This window comes from Triticum dicoccoides, chromosome 4B (genome assembly GCF_002162155.2).
Source record: "Triticum dicoccoides isolate Atlit2015 ecotype Zavitan chromosome 4B, WEW_v2.0, whole genome shotgun sequence".
Taxonomy (NCBI): Eukaryota; Viridiplantae; Streptophyta; class Magnoliopsida; order Poales; family Poaceae; genus Triticum; species Triticum dicoccoides.
Genome location: NC_041387.1, coordinates 674,432,745 through 674,447,651, shown reverse-complemented (window position 1 = coordinate 674,447,651; position 14,907 = coordinate 674,432,745). Strand labels below are relative to the sequence as shown.

Sequence of the window (14,907 nt, the reverse complement as noted above, 5' to 3'; positions counted from 1 at the left end):
AACGGAGTTCTTCTGTGGAACGGACGTCCTTTAGGTAGGGTGGTCCTGCTTCTTCTTGTGGTGTGTGCTGCTACTTCATCGTCGTCGTCATGTTCGATATTCGGGTCGCCGTACTTGTCGAAGTCTTGCTCATTGGCTACTCCATCCATTCCGATGATCTTCCTTTTGCCTCTCCTCACGACAACACGACTGGGCTTTGGCGGGTCGGTAATGAAGAAGCATTGGTCCACTTGGGAAGCCAGTACCCATGGCTCATTTTTCGCGGTGACGTTTGCGCCCGTGGTCTTGGATTTGGCTTCGGGTATAACCATGGTGGTGAAATACCGGTCTTCTTTTATGACGTTTTTGGCCCATCTGACATGGAACGTCGGGACCTTCTCTCCAGCGTAGCTCAGCTCCCAAATCTCCTTGATCCTTCCGTAGTATCTGTCCTTGTCGTTACCGGTGTAGGATTCCATCGTTACCCCGGAGTTCTGATAACCATCGCTCTTCATGTCCTTGTCCTCGGTGTAGAATGTTTAGCCGTTGATATCGTACGCCTCATAGGTCATCAGGTTGTGCTCGGCGCCCTGTGACAAGGCGAATATGAGTTGTTCTTCCGCGGAAGAATCCTCATGTAAAGGGTACGACAGAAGCTTCTGCTTGAACCAACGCGTTAAACATGAGTTGTGCTCTTTGAGTATATCTCCGTCCGTCCTCTGTTGTCCTCGGTCATTGTACGTCTTCTTAATAAAGGTTTTGTGCTCTACCACCCAAGGATCGACCACGTCTATGTGTTGTAGCGCGACTAGGTTTGCTCTTTCAAAGTCGGCGAGTCGACCCTCGAAGTCGACATGCATTTCGCGGCGACCCTCATGGTGACCCCATCCAGCGAGCCTGCCGAGGTGCCTGTTGACGGGCAGACCAACGGGGTTCTCGATGCCTAGATAATTCGTGCAGTAGGAGATGCACTCTTCGGTCAGAAAGCCCCTGGCTATGCTTCCCTCTGGACGTGACATGTTGCGAACGTATCCTTTGATGACACCATTCATCCTTTCGAACGACATCATGCTGTGCAGGAACGTCGGCCCGAGTTGGATGATATCCTCCACTATATGGACCAGCAGATGCACCATAACGTCGAAGAATGCGGGCGGGAAGTACATCTCAAGCTCGCATAGTATCACCACGATCTCTTCCTGTAGCCTTCTGAGTTGCCTCACGCCAATCGACTTCCGAGAGATGACGTCGAAAAAGTTGCATAGGCCAAATAGCGTTTCACGGACGTGCGCGTCCATGATCCCACGGATTGCAACTGGAAGTATCTGCGTCATCAGCACGTGACAGTCGTGAGACTTCATCCCGCTGAACTTCTGCTTCGCTGGGTCTAGGTATCTGATTATCTTCCCCGCGTAACCGTAAGGAAGTTTTACTCCTAGGAGGCAGGTGAAAAACTGCTCGATCTCCTCCTGACTTAGAGTGAAGCACGCGGGAGGGTAGTCATTTCCGGTCTTCTTGGCCTTTTTGCCTTTCCGATGACTTTCCGTGTCCTGCTTCGCCTCATCATCATCATCATCATCATCATTAGCGTGAAGCTCCTGCCTGATGCCCATTGATTTCAAGTCTGCCCTTGCTTTCAGCCCATCTTTGGTCCTCTCTGGCATGTTGAGCAGGGTACCAAGCAGACTCTCGCACACGTTCTTCGTGATATGCATGACATCAAGGCTGTGAGGCACACGGTGGATCTTCCAGTACGGCAAGTCCCAGAAAACAGACCTCGTTTTCCATACCTTCAGCAGCGGCTCTGGCGCCTTTCGCCTCTTTCCCGGCAGTGGGCAGTCTTTCCAATTTTTCAACAGCTTGTCTATTTCCTCGCCGCTCCTCGTACACGGGCGTTTTCGGGGTTCGGTTTCACCATCGAACAGATCCTTGCGTTTCCTCCACGGGTCATCGTCGCGAAGCCACCTTCGATGTCCCATGAACACGGTTTTCGAAGACCCGGGATCTCTATCTAGCTGGCGATACGTTGTGTCATCCATGCACCTTACGCATCCAGAAAATCCGTGGACTACCTGCCCCGCGAGATATCCGTAACCGAGATAGTCGTGCACCGTCGTGAGCAGTGCGGCTCTCATAGGGAAATATTCTTTCTCTGCGGCGTCCCACGTATTGGCTGGCATTTTCCACAGCGTGTCAAGCTCCTCTTTCAGCAGCCCCAGATACAGATTGATGTCGTTCCCTGGTTGTTTCGGCCCTTCAATTAGCATACTCATGTGAATGTACTTCCTCTTCATGCACAACCAGGGGGGAAGGTTGTACATCCACACAAACACAGGCCAGGTGCTATGTGTGCTTCTCTGGCTGCCAAACGGATTGACTCCATCGGTGCTCGCGCCCAGCATGATGTTCCTTGGACAGTTCCCAAATTCTGGGTATTCGAAGTTCAACGCTTGCCACTGGCTCGCATCCTTAGGGTGACTCAGCATCTTGTCTTTTTTATCTATCTCCGGATCATTTGCGTCATCTTCTCGCTTCTTCTCCTCCCTATCCGCGTGCCAACGCAGGAGCTTTGCTACCTTAGGGTCCGCGAAATACCGCTGCAGACGAGGAGTGATCGGAAAGTACCACACCGATTTTCGAGGAGCTTTCTTCCTCTTCTTGTATCGAGTGACGCCGCACACCGGACATATGGTAGACTCCGCGTGCTCGTCCCGATAAATGATGCAATTGTTCATGCACACATGGTATTTCACGTGCGGTAAATCCAGAGGACACACGATTTTCTTCGCCTCCTTGAAACTGGTCGGGCACTTGTTCCCCTTGGGAAGACGTTCGTGCCAGAATGACATGTTCTCGTCGAAGCATGCGTCGGTCATTTTGTGTTTTACCTTCATCTCCAGAGCCATGAGGTTACTTTCAGGCGGGTATCCTCGGGCCTGCATCCTTCATACAATGGAGTAACCGCGTCTATCTCCAGTTGATCCAGCTTGGCTTTCTCTCGGGCGGCAGCTCTTGCGTTATCCGTCCGCTTGAGAAGCAGCTCTTGAATATGAGGGTCCTGCACCCAGCCTCCATCGTCGTCTGCTTCGGCATCTTCATCTTCATGATCATTCCCTTCGTCTTGATCTTCCTCATCATCATGTACGACATCTTCTACATGATGACTGTGTATAGCATCACCGTCGTGATCATGTCCTGGAGATTCTTCGTCTTCTCGCCCGCCCTCGCCGCGGTGGTACTTGTCTTGTTGCCCTTCCTCATTTCTTGCCCGGCCCCGGCCATGGACGACTTGATAGTCATCTTCATCACCTTGCCACCGATAGCCATCCATGAAACCACGCAAGAGCAGGTGGTCCCGCACCTGCCCGGAATCCGGGTCCGCAATAAGGCTCTTCAGCTTGCATCTTCGACATGGACATCTTATCTCCGTCTCGTTCTTTTGAAGCATCTCGGCCTTCGCGGAGCTCAAAAACCTATTCACGATGCCTTCAGTCATCGTGCGGACCATGGTCGCCTGCGGGGTAGAGCAAAATGATATGTTAGAACCAAGAAAAAATTTGGCATGACCTTCCCTAAAAATAGGACCAAAAAGAATGCATAGTGCCAAAATTCTCGCCGAAACGGAAATGAATCAAGACATTCCGGCAAAATATTGGCAACTATCGCATATTTCAAATACCGGTACCTTCAAACACAAACATATATGCAACACCACAAACACATGCAACACCACAAACATACATAGATCTAGCTAGGCCACAAAAAGTGCATGTGCACGTTGTTGGAGCGAGCTAGGGAGAAAAAAAAGTAGATCTATATCATGAAGATAGCTTTCCCTTACTTACCTATCAAAAAAGGTAATTTCACCACTTAATTTTGTTGAATCTATGGTGGAAATGAGGTGAGGAGGAGGAGATGGCCGAAAGCTTGGAGAAGGAGGTGGATGGAATGAAGTGGGGAAAGTGAGTGGGTAGGTGTGGGCTGTCCAAAATATCTTGTTGGTCCCAGGTTACTAATGGCGCACCATAGGAAAATGCGCCACTAGATGCGCCATTAGTAGTTTTGCAAAAAAGTAAAAATAATAAGTATATATACTAATGGCGCATCTCCTCTGAGTGCGCCACTACTAGTTTAAACTAGTAATGGCGCACTGTGCCACGATGCGCCATTAGTAGTTTTGCAAAAAAAAAGAATAAAACAAAATTTACAGTAATGGCGCACTGCCTGCTTGGTGCGCCATTAGTAGTTATAGATAGTAATGGCGCATTATGGACACGATGCGCCATTAGTATGTATGGGAAAATGGAAAAAAAAATAATTCATACTAGTGGCGCACCCTGTTTACGGTGCGCCATTAGTGTCTTCCACACTAATGGCGTATCACAAACAGGTGCGCCATTAGTATATAGTAGTGGCGCACTGCTTCCACGGTGCGCCATTAGAATCAATCCTATCTATAGCCCTTTTCCTAGTAGTGCCCCCCTCTCAACCTGCCGCATTAAAGCGGAAACCTCCTCTCGCGCCTGGACTGTCAAGTCACTCTGCACATGAAGAGTTAACCCATTGTATATGATAAGGTTATGATAGAACTACACATATGATAAGCATGACACGTACCGTGTGGTGTCTCGTTCCCACAACAGAGGTAGTTGGGTACATATCGCTGGTCAGAGGGGCTTCAATCTGATCAGGAGCAGCTGATGGAACCAAGTAGATCCTCGTTGTATGCCGGTAAGTTTGTAAATACAACCCAAACTTGTCCCAGTCAAAGGACCCAACCTCATTCCAGATATTTGTCGGTGCCGTAGTCCATTCTTGAACGTAAGGGCTAATGCTCTGAAGCCAAACAGCCATGGACTTGTTTCCTCCTACGCGACTGTACCTGAGATTGACAGATTAATCAGATTGACATGCGTGTTGCATGGTTAGATATATTCTGAATGTAGTGCTGACAACTTTAATATTATTACTTACTTGTGAACGTGGTCTGGTATCCGTGGAATATCTGGAATTGCAGGCTCTTGACATAGACCAAACTGTCTCATCACCCTATAAAGAGCCATCTCCTCAACCGTCACGTCGAACACCAACTTTGCCTTGGTCATCCAGTAGTGCCGATCTCTAGTGCATAAGGCAGAGATCCCAACTGGATACCTGGATGTTATAGTCTGATACGAGTAGGGCTCCCAGATAACTTGATCCTCGTGCAAACTATCAAACTGCACCGTGAAGGACGGGCAGCAGCCCTTCACCTGGGTATGTGCAAACTGTCTCTGTACATGACAACAAATTTACATTAGTAATACTATTGCACAGCAAAAATAATCGAAGGAATTACATAATTTAAAACTACCTCTCTCCGTGCCCAAACAGATCCCATAGTAGGCAAGTCGCCGATAGCAGGCACGTAAGCCCCTGCCATGTCCTCCAACCCAAACGGTGTGTCAATGGAGACATAGGGTCGTCCAATAGGGAATCTCTCGTAAGACCAGAGCTGCAACAATAGTGGACATCCAACCAGACCTGACTTTCTAGACTTCAATAAGCAACCTTTGCACAAGCCTCTATACGTAGCTGCTAACACGGCAGAACCAAAACTCCTCTGGACAATATCCGCAGGGCAACGTGCGTCAGCTATCTCTCGTGCAATACCGATGAATCGTGCATCAACAGTGGTTACGTGGTTCTCCGTGAACATCGTCTTGCCGAACAACCATAGAATATATGCCTCTAGGGATCGATCAATCTGTGCGTCTGACAAATCTACTGCGGGGTATCCTAATGAGACAATCTACATAGAAAACATACAATTGTGTGAACGATGTACTATTGGTAACTAAAAAAACATAGTCATGTGGCCACGAAGGTTACCTGAAACTGGCTCAACCACCTAAAACGTGGCCCGTGAGGATCATCGTTTAAGCCCGTAGCAGTTGGCACCGCAGCTAGAAAACTGGCCTGCATATTTGCAAGCCAGCCAGGTTCTGCCTCTAAAGGACCTATGGCATCACCGGCCAAAGGTAATCCCAACAAGTAGGAGACATCCTATAAAGTAGGCGCCATCTCTCCCCAGGGAAAGTGAAAGGTGTGTGTGTCTGGTCTCCATCTATCTACTAAGCAAGTAAGGAGTGACCTGTCGTAAGAGAATCGTTTCACTTGCCTCTTTTTCAACTGCATTGGTTCACCTGCCTCATCCAAGTTCGGATGGTCAACCCACTCTTCCAACGTACCCTCAACCAGCCGTGCCAAGGGTAGAAGTCCAGCCCAACTTAACCTACAAAAAAAGAGAATGTAGCATGAAAAGTAAGTAATTATATGTTTCAATACCTATGTCAAACGTGTAAGGCACTATATGTATCAATACCTATCAACCCATGAAGGGTGTATCATCCAGTTAGTCTTCGGGGTGCGAGTGACCAAAACGTCGAAGTTCTTGCCCCCTTGCATAAGTGCAGCCCGGTGACCTCTATCAATCGTACCATTAAGCAACGGATACAAAGACATATCTGCCATCAAAACATAGTCCAGACATTGCAAATTAATACATAGTTCAGACATACAAAGTAAAACATAGTTCAGTCAACATTACAAATTAATACATAGTTTGGACATACAAAGTAAAATATAGTCCAGCCGACATTACAAATTAATACATAGTTCAGACATTGCAAAATAAAACATAGTCCAGACGATATTACAAATTAAAACATTCTCCCCCACATTATATAGCTTCTGAGTTATTCCTTCCTCGTCCTCCCCTTCGGCCTCGACTGCCACGACCACGTCCGCCTCTTGCTTCTGTTGTTGCAGCCGTCGATGTGGAAGCACTCGTCGATGTGGAAGCACCATCTTTGTTCAGGTCAGGACAATATTTCATCCTATGCCCATAAGCCGCGCATAGCAAACATTGTCTGGTTGCTCCACCAGCTTCAGATTGGTCCATATCATTTCGGATTCGACGGGCCTTACGTCGACCCCTGCTTGTTCGCCGAAGTTTTGGATCCGGGATGTATACTCTCTCACCGTCGTTAACCTTGTTGAAATTGCCAACGACTCTAAACCCTGTCATCTCACCGGTCCATGTGTTCAGTACAGCCTCTTTTAAGTAGTATGGCGACACAAAGGAGATGGCAGCCAACTCAATCTGGCCACAGGCAGCCAACACATGTGAGCAAGGCAGGTGCAACAACTTTGGTTTGTTGCATGTACACTCACACGTTGGATAAAATTCCGTTCCAATTTTTACCTCATGCGTCTTCACCTCATTCGCAGAACCAAAACCATCGGTAGGTAGCTGAACCTCATACCTCCTTTCCTGATTACCTACGAGTCTCACAGTGTGCTTCTTTGCTTTCTCTATCTTCTCTGCCATATACTCCATGACACGGCTACAGTAAGGTGTGTTCTGATTATCTATAATATGCTTCTTTGCTAACTCGTGTCGGTCTCTGAAATATCTCAAAGTGCCATGGAATACAGCCTCCACAATAGCTGTGAGTGGCAATGCTCTATTCCCTCTGAGTACAAAGTTATACACCTCTGCAAGGTTGGTTGTCATGTGGCCATACCTAGCTCCATGGGTGTCATGCAACAAAGACCAATTCACGGGAGGCTCTTTCTCTATCCACTCTGAAAAATCCTTTATTGCCCTCCCCTTCTTTCTCTTAGTATTAGGAGGGTCAATTGCTGGCAAGTCACAGAGACCAACTGGCTCCTCTAGCTCCACCATGAGTGTTGCTAATTGTTGTTGGTCCTTTTCCATTTTCTTCCTGGCACGGACCTGCTTCTTAGTAAACTCATCAAGTTTTGACCAAATAAATTGGTATTTACGCTCCTGGTTCTGCTTGCACAATTTTTTAAACAAGTTCATCAACCGCTTGTTCTTAAACTGTGAGAAAAAGTTAGCCCCAAGATGGCGCATGCACCACCGGCTCTGCAAATCCTTCCAAGGTGTTGGTTCGTCTACTGTTGGATTCCTTAATGTCTTCACAGCCTTCAATATACCAGCATGCCTATCATGAATGACACACACGTTTGGTCGATCCTTCACGATGGCAATTTTCACTTGCCGAAAGAACCACACCCAGCTCAGAAAGTTCTCACCCTCCACAAATGCCATGGCAAGTGGAATGATTTGATTGTTTCCATCCACGCCAATGGCAGTCAGGATTTGCCCTTTGTACTGACCAGTCAGGAATGTACCATCCACAAACATCACAGGAGGACAATGCCGGAAAGCTTCAATGCACATAGCGAAAGAGAATAATACTCGTTTCAACACCTTGAAACCTGGTATACTCAGCAACCTTGTATGTTGTACGTTAACATAAGTGCCGGGATTCCTCTCCTTCAGTACATCCAGGAGACGGACAACATTATCATATGAGTCAAAGAACGTCCCAAACCTTTCCTCCATAGCCTTCTGCTTAGCCCTCCAAGCCTTCCCATAACGAATGTCATAATTCCATCTGACCTTCACTGCTGTCTGGATGTGTTTTGCTTCCATATCTTTTTTCTCCACTCTCTCAGTATACATGAGTTGCGCAATGAGAGTTGAAGTCAGGTTTGGATGACGAACCAACAAGTTTTTCCTCACACAATTATGTGGGACCACATTCGTGACAACCCAGTGGATGTTATACTTCGGCACGTGCCCGTGCACCTTCGCAGGACAACCTGTTTCAACACACTTCACGGTATAGTTTGTTGGGTTTGATCTGTCTGTCCGGAAAACCCTCTGAGTAGACATAGCCCACTTTATCACTGCATACTTCAATTTTTTTCTTTGTATCAAACATAGCCCCTATCTGGACTTGGTTCAGATTATATTGCCATGGAGTCTCATGGCCATCGTTCACAGTAAGGCCGGTGGATATGTCCTGATTCCATGCAGAAGGAATCGGTACCTCCACTTCATCCTCAGAATTTTCAGAATCCAGATCCTCTGCATATCCATCATCGTTCTCTTCCTCCATCACCCTCTGCATTTCATCGCCTTCCTCATCCCCATCAGCAACACCAGAACCAGCTAATATTATCGACTGAATATTCTGCCCAGTATCATGACCACAAACATTGTCCAGCATGTAGTCTGAATCCTTCTCGGTTTGGCTAGGATCCACATCCGGTGGCTGTGACCCGGATAAATGAATCTCGTTAGCAACTCGACTACCCTGGCCGGGTTCATACCCCACATGGAGTTGTACGGTATTCTCCTCCTTCGCCACTGGCTGCACTAGGACATATGGGTGGATTCTTCGGTCTCGGCAACGACTTAACAGGGTCAACCAATGCTGGCTCCTATCTATCGGCATCAACTCCCACTTGACATTTTTACAGGATTTGGTCCACAATGCATGAATACTGACGGAACATACTTCAGAATCCAACCCAAAACTAGTAGTCAACCAGTGCTTCAACTGTCTAATGTCCACTCTGTCCGGGTCTGAAAGTGTCATGACGCCATTTTTAAACTCGCTAAGATCAACCCCCAACTCATTATATCGAACATTACCAGGGCCATAGTAAACAGTCAAATTTACTGATACAGACATTTTCACCTGTCAGACATTGCCACCTTCTAATTAATCGCAATGAAAAAATTGTTACCGGCTACACTAACTATCCGCTAAAATGCCAACACAAACCAATTAACACTAATAAAATGTGACGCGTGATTATACCTTCGACGCGTGTGGCCACCTCACGAAGAACTTGCACCAACAGACACCACCAACGCCACCCCCTCGGTGGCACGAAGCTGCACCTCCTCCTCACCAGCCAAACCGCCTCCTCCTCCTCAGCCCACCATGGCCTCTCCTCCTCACCCCATCATGACTCCACCTCACTTGTACGCACAAATAGCTATTGGGAAAAAATGACCGTAGGCCGATGGAGATGGCTACGATCTACCGTTTCTGTGCTTTGGATTCGAAAATAGGTGGAGAAACGAAGAGATCAGCGAGGGGGGCGATATACAGAGAGGAACGAGAGAGACAGAGGAAGAACAGGAGAAAGAAGATGCCGCTCGGGCCTTATCCGCTACTCTTCGGCCACTGGTAAGCCGAAGACCTCTTCGGTCGCTGGCTGGCCGAAGAGGCCCATCTTCGGTCTCTGGCTGGCCGAAGAGGCCCGTCTTCGGCCCAGTTCGCGCACGCTTCGGCCTGGCTTAACCGAAGACGTGTCTTCGGGCTTCCGCAGGCCGAAAAGGTCCACTTCGGCCAACCGTTGACCGACGGGCCGCTAGTTTTGCAAATAACGTATCGACACTGCTAGTTTCCGAAATTGCTATAAAAAACGTGCTACTTTTGAAAAAAAAATCGTCTGTCCAGGCAAACCACAGGCCTAGTCGAGACTCGAGAGGAACCGCTGTTGCCTCGGTCAAACAAACTTGATTCCTGCACCAGTCTCATGGACGCTCAAGGGATAGATAAAAGGGGTTCGGGACCCCCCGGTGCTACCACACCTTTCGGCCTCTTGAGATGGATTATTTGCTCAAAGTCGTAGCACTGGTTGTCACGGCCTCGGCCATAGCCATCCACCTCTTGAGCCGAGCCAGGAAATGTTGGGGTCCGGCCAACCTGCCCCCTGGCTCCCTAGGACTTCCGGTGATTGGCCAGACCTTCAGCGTCTTCCGAGCCGCGCGCACCAACAGCGGCAACGAGTGGATACATGACCGGATGAAGAGGTACGGGCCGGTTTCCAAGGCATCGGTGTTGTGCAGGCCGACGGTTTTCCTGACGGGCCCGGCGGCCAACAAGTTCATGTTCTTTACCAGCGGGCTGCGGATGGGGACGCCCCGGTCCTTCCAACGTATCTTCGGGGAGAAGAGTATCGTGGACATGCACGGCCAAGATCACCGGCGCATCCGTGGGGCGCTAATGGAGTTCCTCAAGCCGGACATGCTCAGGCGATACACTGGGAGGATTGACGCCAAGGTGAGGCGCCACCTAGAGGAGCACTGGCAAGGCCACACCACCATCACGGTGCTGCCACTCATGAGGGGGTTAACGTTCGACATCACCTCCTCGCTACTCTTCGGCCTTGAGACGGGTGCCACGCGGGACGCGTTCACCCGTGACTTTGGGCGCATGGTCGAGGGTGTTTTTGCCATCCCGATCAACCTTCCCTTCACAACGTTCAGCCGGAGCCTCAAGGCCGGCCGAAGGGCACGACGGCTGCTCGAGGTGATTACAAGTGACAAGAAGGCTAAGCTAGGGCAGGGCAAGGCGTCGCCGAATAGCGACCTCATCAACCGCCTGCTCAGCATGACAGACGACCATGGCGAGCAGCTGCTAACCAATGAGGAGATTCTCGACAACGTCATGTTCGCCCTGGTTGCCAGCCATGAAACCACCTCCATTCTCATGACGTGCATGGTCAGCCACCTCGCCAATGATCCGGCTACCCTCGCCGCCATGGTGCAAGGTAAGTGCCACACCATCGTGTATGCTTTTTTATCTGTACATTATCTCTCTCTCTCTCTCTTTTCATTTTTTTGCTTTGCGGACAGTCATGCATGCATGTTGTGTGTTAATTTCGGGACACGTACAGAGCATGAAGAAATTGCAAGGAACAAGGTTGAAGGAGAGGCTCTCACCTGGGAAGACCTCTCAAAGATGAAGTTCACATGGCAAGTTGCACAGGAGACACTTCGCATCAACCCCCCTGTCTTCGGCACCTCTAGTACAGCACTCGAGGACATCGAGTTCGATGGCTACCACATACCAAAAGGCTGGCAGGTCCTTGCTAATTCTGGCAACTTGCCTAGTTTAGTTTTTTTCTTCTTCTTTTCGACAAAGAAAGCAACACCAAATTGCATGAAAAATGCTAATGCAAACTCTTAGCGTGTATTCAGGTGATTTGGACGGCAATCGCGACGCACATGGACCCGAGCATCTTCCACGAGCCAGCGAAGTTCGACCCATCCAGGTTCCAGAGCCAGTCATCCGTGACGCCACCATGCTCCTTCGTCCCGTTCGGTGGCGGCCCCAGAATATGCCCTGGGATGGAGTTTGCCAAGATGGAAACATTGGTGATGATGCACCACCTGGTGAGACACTTCAGATGGAAGCTTTGCTGCAAGGGGAAGACTTTCATGAGGGTCTCCTTCCCGTCACCACTGGAAGGCCTGCCGATAGAACTCGAGCACATCAATCCGGGTGACCGTCCAGGGTTTACTAAATAAGGAACCGAAGCAGGGTGGTTGCTTATTTTGGAAAGTTGTGTCCTCGCCTTTTTGGTGGGCAGGTAATATGATGTTTGAGTTTTATCAGGGGTTGCTTGTCACCTGTTATGTAAAGTACTAGTATTTTGGTTGAACTCCATAATAAATCGGCATTTATGCATCTTGTATGCGCATGCCAGGTGTAATGTACAAGTAATACATTTCTTTCCTACCGGATTTGAGTTACTAGTTGTCCGTTCACTTCATCTTTTCTCGAAGGGCGATGCTACAAATCAACTGGGCGATAATGAACCAACATGTGTTGTTGAATGGTTAGAAGGACCGTGGTATCCCCAGCTCACCAAGGTTCAAGTCCTCGTGCTCGCATTTATTCCTGAATTTATTTCAAGATTTTCAGCGATGCGCATTCAGTGGAAGGAGACGTTCCCGTCGACGACGAGGTGCCTACGGTGACTTCATAAAATTCAAGATGATATGTCGGCTCAGTCTTTCGAAGGTGCTCATAGAGATAGGGTGTGCGTGCATTCATAGGGATGAGTGTATGCGCGTGTATATGAGCGCTTGCCTCTGTAGTGTGTTCAAAAAAAAAATATAATAGTATTTTTTTCACAAATTTGGCCCTTTTGAGCGACTTGAGGCACATCTATCCCTTGGGCAAAACTAATTTGGAATCCGACCCTTGGGGTCGGCGCCACATAGCATGACGCCGAAATTGTACATGTCAGCGCCACACTACATGGCGCCGAGATGTACAAATTCGGCATCATGCTATGTGGAGCCGAGCAAATCTAGCCTTTAGGGTTTTTGTGGGCCCATATGAGGTCGGCACCATGTAGCACCACACCGAACTTGTACGTGCCGGCTCCGTGTAGTGTGGCGCCGACATGTATAACTTCGGCTCCATGATACGTGGTGTCGACCTGGGCCAGATTTCAAATTAGTTTTGCCCAAAGGCCAGATGTGCCTCAAGTCGTGCAAAGGGTGCAGATTTGTCAAAAAATACGCGATAATAGTGAAACATCATCCGCCTTGCGAGCCGTCTATCTATAGCCTAGCCAAGTAGCCAGCCTTTCGATTTGACCATCACGTGGGCGCAGATCACCAGCGTATGATTCGGAAAAAGAAAATGCACGCGAGGTTTACCCTACCTGATCTATCCTGTGTGCGGTTGTTCCCTGTGGTCTGCGTGTTGCATCTATGGCTGCACTTTTTGAGCCCACGGCCATGTGCCGACTTTTTGCTGAGCTAGTGAGTTGCATTTTGAAAGAGATGAGAATCAGAAAGAAAAAAGTGTTGTAGATTTGTAATAAAACCTAGAGTGAATTATGTTTTTAACTCCTATTTTGGCATTTTTTACACTAATTACCCTATTTGGGGAAATTTCATCCGTTTTACCCCATTTAACAATTTTTTGACACAATTTACCCTGTTTAAATTTTTGTGAGCATTCTGACCGGTCAGTCATAATTGTTAGGTTCAACTGGCATGCCACGTCAATGGTTTTTCCTGCCTATTTTTCTCACTGCTGAACCGAGCCACGCAACATCTCCCGACCGGCTCGGCCCGGTGGCAGTCGTCTGCGTCACGTCCAACGCACAATGCCAAAGTTGGCTGCACGCGACACTCGCCTCCGGTAGCTTCTTGTTTGCGTTGCTCGCCCCCAATCAAACACGCAAACTGATTTCCGTATAAGCATCAAATTCCTATAGCATGTTCATCATGCCTGCATCATTTGTTAACTCAACCATGGAGTTCCCGTTGGCCACCTTCTTCTGGTAATAAACGTTGTCCTAAGGGTTGGAACCCAACTCCTTGATCTTATCCATTATATTAAAATAACTAATGAAATCCCTCTCAATCATCTCTAGCTTTGGAATCTTTTATCAACGGACATGTAAAATATGCCTAACACTCCACATCTTGGTTGCCATCCGCTTTGTCCAACAAAAATAAAAATGAATTAGTGGCTGCAATCATAATAAATCATAATCTACTCTAATAAGATAAATACACATGGTATAGCCCTGGTCGCCGGAAGTCCTCCATGATCGCCTTCAATCTTGAGTTGATGCGACCGTGACGGCCAATATTTTGTTACCATGGCAACTGTTTCAAAAACATTGCCGTGACGGCAATCTCAGAAAACGTTGCCGTAGCTACCATTTTAGAAAATGTTGCCGTGACATCAAAATCTGAAATTCCGTCGTGGTCTCCTCATCCCGCACCTGGTACACCTTCTCCTCGTCGGGGTCCTCCGTATACGTTTTGCCACCATGACTTGTAGCCTATTTCTAAGATATTTACATTAAGGCGGCAATCCCGTGTCTCCAGGAGGAGAACCGTAAAGACCATTGTTAAGGTAATTAACCAAGGCTTTCAATTCTATATAGCTTGGTCAAGCTCATGGCACGGTGTGCAGCATATTCTTTGCTTGTTACACTAGCTAGGCACGTCAGTTCATAGTCAATGCAAAACACACATGATTAGATTGTTAAATATGTTTATATCGCATATATTGTTAGGACGTTTCCTAACCGTCACGTCTCATATTTCTTGTAAAGATGAGGACGTGTGCACCTCTTTACATCATATATACGTGTGATTGCACCTAATCAATACATCGGGAGTTGCATCACCAACCTGGTATTAGATACCTCCTGATTCCAACCCTAACTTCCGTCCCGTGGCCTCCGCCAATGCCCTCTTGCCGCCGCCGCCAATTTTCTAGCCGCATCCACCTT

At 48.2% G+C, this 14,907-nt stretch overlaps 1 protein-coding gene across 2 annotated transcripts; it reads left to right on the top strand.

The window, feature by feature from the left end:
• Positions 1 to 10,460: 10,460 nt before the first annotated feature.
• LOC119292289 (taxadiene 5-alpha hydroxylase-like) lies at positions 10,461 to 12,459 on the top strand. 2 transcript variants are annotated; one of them, XR_005142929.1, is made up of 4 exons: positions 10,461 to 11,406; positions 11,533 to 11,720; positions 11,837 to 12,228; positions 12,425 to 12,459. XR_005142929.1 is itself a non-coding variant. In XM_037571136.1 (3 exons), exons 1-3 carry the CDS (start codon positions 10,461 to 10,463, stop codon positions 12,164 to 12,166), a joined length of 1,464 nt encoding a protein of 487 aa, XP_037427033.1. In that variant the 3' UTR covers positions 12,167 to 12,390. The 2 variants fall into 2 exon arrangements, 1 of the variants encoding a protein (XP_037427033.1); XM_037571136.1 differs by lacking the exon at positions 12,425 to 12,459 and having other exon boundaries at positions 11,837 to 12,390.
• Positions 12,460 to 14,907: the final 2,448 nt, after the last annotated feature.

Coding starts and splice junctions, on each gene's coding strand:
- LOC119292289 (XM_037571136.1), top strand. CDS start 10,461: ATGGATTATTTGCTCAAAGTCGTAGCACTGGTTGTCACGGCCTCGGCC. Junction 11,407..11,532: donor CCTCGCCGCCATGGTGCAAG/GTAAGTGCCACA, acceptor GGACACGTACAG/AGCATGAAGAAATTGCAAGG. Junction 11,721..11,836: donor ACATACCAAAAGGCTGGCAG/GTCCTTGCTAAT, acceptor GCGTGTATTCAG/GTGATTTGGACGGCAATCGC.